We start from the raw sequence: 6,897 nt of genomic DNA, 5'->3' as shown, positions 1-6,897 counted from the left end.
GCCACCTTAGGTGTACGTGGCTGGCGCCTTAGCCGGTTGAGCTATAGGCACCGAGCCATAAGAACAAATCTTATGGAAAAAGTATTTTTTCACATATTTTGTCATTCTAAAATTGTTTCAAGTATGAAGGTAAATTTAGTCCCTTTTACTTTATCTTGACTGAAAGCTAAAGCTCCAGTCAAGTTATAGGCTGGAAGTATCTTCAGACTTTCCTTATAGAGAATATTTATTACATTGTTGTTTGAATAAGATGTTTATCTTTTATTCCAAAGATCTTATATATTCCTTTTGAGGTTCCCCCCCCCCGCCCAGTTATTTATAGTTTCAGAATCTTAGACACATTTCCTAGCCATCTTGTTAAGGAAACTTCTTTAAGCAGGATTCAAGATATAGCTGAGGAAATAAAATAGTCTTGTAAAATTAAGGATAATTATGTGAAATGTCAAAACAAATTTGGGAATCTATAATTTCTATAATAAATTTAACTTTAAAATGTAAATGATTTAATTCATACTGTTGAATCAACTAAGCCATATTAGGTAAAATGATTGTCTTTTTGGGAATGTTTAATTTTGGTATAATTGTAGACATATGTTGAACATGCAATAGTAATACAAAAAATTCCTTTATACCTCTTGTTCAGATTCTTTAATTGTTTTCTTTTTATGCACTTGATTTTTGCAGAATACACCTTTAGACGTAACATCGAAGAAGGAGTGGGAATCCCCAAAATACCTGTACAACCCATTGGATATAATGATGCAGAAATATTATTACGGTATTATTTTCTAGTTGGATATAAGATTAAACTATTAAGATATTTTGGATTGAGTTGTCCATTTTCTGATCTAAAATCACCAATATCTGAAGGCTAATTATTTAAAAAGTAAAATCTTGTATCAAAATAATACCTGAAGTTGGAAAAACAAAGCATACCATCTTTTTATTATGTAAAAGTAGTCTTTTTACTGACTAAAATGTGAGAGTACATGGCACAACTACAACAGGGACTATACCTAAATGCAAACACTGTAACCTAATTCTTTATACCTTCAAATTAACCTGAAACAAAAAAATAAAAAATAATAGAAAAACATTGCTCTCTGTTTGCTACAAATAAAAATTTTCAAAATATAAAACTATATCTGAAAATAAAAATGAATACAAATTTGAGATTTTTCAAGTAGTTGGATTTTCATAAATATTAATTACATATTTATATTTGATATGAAGTTTAAAAATATAATAATGCCCACCACATACTAGATTGAATGGACTTGGACCACTTAATTAATCTTTCTCTGATTCTGTTTCCTTGTCTATAAAATGAGCACAGTAATTTTTTCTCCATAGTAACGTTATTATAAGATCATGTATGTATTTTGCAGTGTCTAGAATATGATAAATTGTTTGTGTTTGCTGTTATTGTATTATTATATTTTAAATGTTTGTATTAGTACAACTTAATAATTGCTTGTGAGTGCCTATTATGTAACCAGCAGTTTCTTTCTTTAATTTATTTCTTTTGAATCATAGCTATGTACATTAATACTTTCATGGGGTACAGTGTGTTGTTTCTATATACAATTTGAAATACTTTCATCCAATCGGTTAGCATAGCCTTCATGTCATTTTCTTAGTGGTTGTGTTAAGACATTTGTATTCTACATTTAGAAAGATTCACATGTACCCTGATAGGATAAATCATAGGCGTGATCCCACCAATCACCCTCCCTCCACCCATCCTCCCCCTGCTCTCCTCTCCCCTCCCTCTCTCCTGTATTCTTGGGCTAAAATTAGGTTATAGTTTTCCTATGGTAGCTATAAATTAGTTTCATACTAGGGTTGAGTACATTGGATACTTTCAAGTTTCTTATCCTTGACATAGTCATGAGTGTCAGGATTTTTGGACTCAGTGCTTTCCCACATAAATAACTAGGTCAAAGGTAAGAAAGCAAATGATTCCCATTTGCCCTCACTACTTTATTTTTTCTCCTATCTCTTGTCACTAACATGTTACATATGTGGTATTTTACTTATTTATTTCAATTATAGCTGTCTCACTAGAATGTAAGTTTTCCAAGGGAAGTTTTTGATAATACCTAGCACCTAGTAAATATGCAGTATTTCTTAGGTATATGAAAGAAATATTATTTTATCATCAAATTTTATTATTTCTTCTTGAAATTTGTCATGCTCAACCTTTATTTGTCATTTTCATTTTCTTTTAACAGCCATTTGGGAGGAATTGCTCCACCAGATGACAGCTGGAAGGGAAGTCTTAATGTAGGTTATAATATTGGGCCTGGCTTTACAGGGAGTGATTCTTTCAGGTAATTTTGCATTGCTTTCATAGCCTGCAAAAGCTTTGAGAATCTGAGCAGAGAGCCCATGTTTATTTTTATGTTTAGGTTAACATCAATTTTTTTCCCTTATTCTTCATTTGTTATGTTTTTCTTTACTTAATTTTCTTTATTTAATGACAACTAATTTGGGCTTCTTAAACTAAGATATTTTCAGGAAGACATGCTAAACAATATTTTGGTCTTTCTAATAGTCTTATCTCTTGGAAGCAAAAATAAATTCCTCACTTAATGCCTTAAAATGAAAAAGAAAAAGTCCATCTAACATAATTGATGCTATTTTTAAAAAGGCAAAAAAACCACTCATCCATTGATTAGTTTTCCTTTGAAGTACTGTTATTGAATATTGCAAGTGCATTAAATATGCACTCAGAAGTGGTATACTTTTGGCAGGGGGCCAGAATTTGCTTTTAATAATATACAGGTTTTGACAGCCTTTTAGTTCTTCCATTTAAAAAAGTAACCACAAATTAGAAACAAGTGGGGTACCCTCACTCCTCGGATAAATATTTAGTTTGTTCTTTTTTTCAAAATATGGCAATTTTCTCATGTCATTTTGGATCAATAAAATGTGTCACTTTTTGTTCTGTCTTGATGAGCTTGATTAAATTTCACCTTGTTTTCTAATTTGGTTAACTGTAATTTATGAATGAATATTTACAAGTACAGCTCAAATCAGATTCAACATTGAAGGCCTGGAAATGTCTCATTATGTAGTTGTGTATTTTAGCAGGAGCTTCTCAGATTCTCATTTAGCAATACAATTTATCGTGTTTGTTATAGGCAGGACTCAGCTCTTTAACAATGAACTTACATGCCACTTCCATAATATTAAGAAAGTTAGAAAATAGCAGGATTTAATATAAATACAAAGAAAAATATTCAAATAATATGTTTATATTTTTGTCTTTATTGCATAATCAGATGTCTTCCTTGCTTTTGTAATTAAGTAAGGTGTATTGACAATTTTTAGAATAAACTAAGACTTTTTTTTTAAACTGTAGTTTGTCCGGGGTTGGATTCAAACCCACCACCCTTGGTATATGGGGCTGGCACCCTAGTCACTGAGCTATAGGCACCGCCCAAACTAAGATATTTTTAATAAAGGAATTTTTTAAATTTTTAATAAATAATAGTATATCTATAAGGGATTTTAAGGGGCATGTTTAGGAACTTAGGAATAAATGACATGATGTCTGAAACTTACTTGCTGATGGTTCAACAGGTTAATAATAACTAAACTTGGGTGGTGCCTGTGGCTCAGTGGGTAGGGTGCTGGCCCCATATACCAAGGGTGGCAGGTTTGAAACTGGCCCCGGCCAAACTGCAACAAAAAATAGAACCCACAGCATTCTGGTGGGCTCCTGTAGTCCCAGCTACTCATGAGGCTGAGGCAAGAGAATCGCCTAAGCCCAGGAGTTGGAGGTTGCCGTGAACTGCAATGCCATAGCACTCTACCAAAGGCGATAAAATGAGACTCTGTCTCTAAAAAAAAAAAAAAAAAAAAAAAAAACAATTACTGAACTTAAGTGGTCAATATATGAGACCATTTTACATTTTTTCATAGTAAACTTTCATTATGAAAACAGCTTTTCATAATAAAACAATGGAAGAAAAAGACAGACATAATGCTCTATACTGAGTAGTTTATTCCTTTTGAAATTCTAGGAAGGTTAGAATGCATGTGTATAACACCAATAAAATTACAAGGATTTACAATGTAATTGGAACTATCAGAGGATCTGTGGAACCTGGTGAGTCAGTGATTTTTTTTTAGCATGTTGTTTTTACAAAGGTTAAAAAGGGGGAGGCTGAGGCAGGTAGACTGCTTGAGCTTAGGAGTTTGAGACCCCTGAGCAAGAGCAAGACTCCATCTCTACTAAAAATAGAAAAAGTGGCCAAGCATTGTGGCAGGCACCTGTAGTCCCAGCTATTTGGGAAGCTGAGACAAGATCACTTGAGCCCTAGAGTTTGATGTTGCTGTGAGCTATTACACCATGGCACTCTGCCCAGGGCAACAGAGTGAGACTCTGTCTAAAAAAATAAATAAATAAAAAGATTAAAAAGAAAAAATCTCAAGTCAGTGATTTTTTTCTTGACTGATTTGAAACTACAAAATTTAGGGGGAAAATTGTACAACTCTAAAAGAAAACTTCATAGTGTTGATTTTATATGGAGGAAACTTAAACAAGAGCTTCTTATGGAGATTTTTTTCTAGAGAGGAGACTTAAGCAAGAGAAAGTTTAATTTAAAAACATAAATTACAAACATTTATTATATATTCAAAGTTGTAGTTATATTGAACATGTTCTTTTCCAGACAGGTATGTTATTCTGGGAGGTCACCGGGACTCCTGGGTATTTGGAACTATTGACCCAACCAGCGGGACTGCTGTTTTACAAGAAATTGCCAAGAGTTTTGGGAAACTGATGAGTAGAGGTAATTAACTTTTCTTTCCTAGATGATGACAAAAAATATGACTTTCTTAATATTGTTTTTGTTTTTAGACAGTTATACCTAACCATGTATGTTAACAATGATTATAGGCTGGAGACCTAGAAGAACTATCATTTTTGCCAGCTGGGATGCAGAAGAATTTGGACTTCTGGGTTCCACAGAATGGGCTGAGGTAAATAAGACAGAGAAGGTTCTTGCTATTTTTTTGTCAACAGATAACAAATGAATATGTATCTTAGAATGATCACAAATAGATTCCATTATCTAATATGATTTTAATTTGGAAAAATGACTCAAGAAAATTTAAGAAAATTTGTTTTTATTTTCCTGCCAGTTTGGCATAAAAGAATAATCTATTATTGCTAGGCTATAAACAAATTTATTTGTTCTTGTCAAAATATTTTAGTTTCTCTCTGTATTTGTTTTGTGAAAAATAAGTAAAATCAGTAAATTCCAAAAATAATAAAAATTAGCAAACTGTTTCTTACAAGTGATTTCACTTATCTAAAAATTAAAGCAAATCTTTGAAGTGAATTTTTAAATTCTTGAACTTTCCTTGGAGTTATTCCAACTGAGAAAACATACTGTGTTCTATTAAGATAGCTATACTTTGATTATAATTTCACATTTATAGATTCCATATAAAACGGCAACCATGGTATATTTTCCCATTCACAAGATATGTGCTTAATTGTAAAGTATAAGGTGATAATTTTGTAAATTGAATTACTTCAGTGAATAGATCTGCTTTACACTTTTAGGTGATTTACTTTTATTTTTATTTATTTATCTTTTTCCTTTTATTAAGTCATATACACATAGGTCATGAATATATTTATGCTTTTGTGGGGTATAATGTGTTGATTTTTTAATACCATTTGGAATGGTTACATCAAACTAATTAAAATAGCCTTCACCTCATTTACTTGTTGTGTTAAGACATTTATGTTCTATACATGGTAGATTTGACTTGTACCCTTACAATATGCTCCATAGGTGTGGTTCCACCATTTACCCTCCCTTTAGTGAACCTCCTTCCTCCCCTCCCATCTGCCTCTACTTCTACATCCTGGAGAAGTTCATATAGATGACAATATCCTATAGTTGTAATCTATCTTTCATAAGAAAGTATGAGTAATTATAAATTGGTTTCACAAAGTATTGAGTACTTTGGATACTTTTTCTTTCATTCTTGAGATACTTTACTAAGAAGAATGTTTTCCAGCTCCATCCATATAAACATAAAAGAACTAAAGGCTCCATCTTTTTTAAGGTTGCCTAGTATTCCATGGTATATATATACCACAATTTATTAATCCATTCATGGCTTGATGTGCACTTGGGCTTCTTCCATGACTTAGTAATTATGAATTGAGCTGCCGTGAACAATCTGGTGCAAATATCTTTGTTCCAAACTGATTTTTGGTCTTTTGTATATATACCTCATAGAGGAATTGCAGGATCAAATGGCAGGTCTACTTTTAGATCCCTGAGTGTTTTCCAAAATTCCTCCAAAAGGAATGTATTAGCTTGCATTCCCACCAGCAGTAGAGAAGTGTACCCTTTCTTCACATCCAAGCCAACATCTGTAGTTTTGGGATTTTGTGATGTGGGCTACTCTTACTGGAGTTAGATGATATGTCAAAGTGGTTTTGATTTGCATTTCTCTGATGATGAGCATTTTTTCATGTGTGTGTAAACCATGTGCCTGTCTTCTTCAGAGAAGCTTCTGTTTCAAGTCTCTTGCCCACAATGAAATGGGATCACTTATTCTTTTCTTATTGATAAGTTTGAGTTCTCTGTGGATTCTAGTTATCAGACGTTTGTTGGAAACATAACCTGCAAATATCCTCTCCCATTCTGAAGGCTGTCTACTTGCTTTATTTACTGTGTTCTTGGCAGTGAGAAGCTTTTTAGTTTGATCGGATCACAGTAATGTATTTTTAACATATATAGCTTCAATTGCCCAGAGGTCCTTCTCATAAAGTGTTCTCCCAAGCCAATTTCTTCAAGTGTTTCCCCTGTACTCTCTCCAAGAATCTTTGTAGTTTCATGTCTTAAATTTAAGTCTTTTATC

General features: G+C 32.6%; 1 protein-coding gene across 3 annotated transcripts in view; it reads left to right on the top strand.

Annotated features, from left to right (window-relative positions):
- The window catches only part of NAALAD2 (N-acetylated alpha-linked acidic dipeptidase 2), a 68,828-nt gene that overhangs the window by 19,849 nt on the left and 42,082 nt on the right, over positions 1-6,897 (top strand). For 2 of the 3 annotated variants that reach the window (XM_003780830.2, XM_023510141.1), the window contains 5 exons: positions 685-778; positions 2,235-2,333; positions 4,032-4,117; positions 4,683-4,802; positions 4,910-4,992. In XM_003780830.2, the coding sequence (XP_003780878.1) occupies positions 685-778; positions 2,235-2,333; positions 4,032-4,117; positions 4,683-4,802; positions 4,910-4,992 (482 nt within the window). The remainder of the gene's footprint in view (positions 1-684; positions 779-2,234; positions 2,334-4,031; positions 4,118-4,682; positions 4,803-4,909; positions 4,993-6,897) is intronic. The other variant, XM_012801295.1, reaches the window with a different exon arrangement.

Source organism: Otolemur garnettii, unplaced genomic scaffold, assembly GCF_000181295.1.
Source record: "Otolemur garnettii isolate 467f Iridium unplaced genomic scaffold, OtoGar3 scaffold00001, whole genome shotgun sequence".
Taxonomy (NCBI): Eukaryota; Metazoa; Chordata; class Mammalia; order Primates; family Galagidae; genus Otolemur; species Otolemur garnettii.
This window is presented reverse-complemented; position numbering and strand designations above follow the sequence as displayed.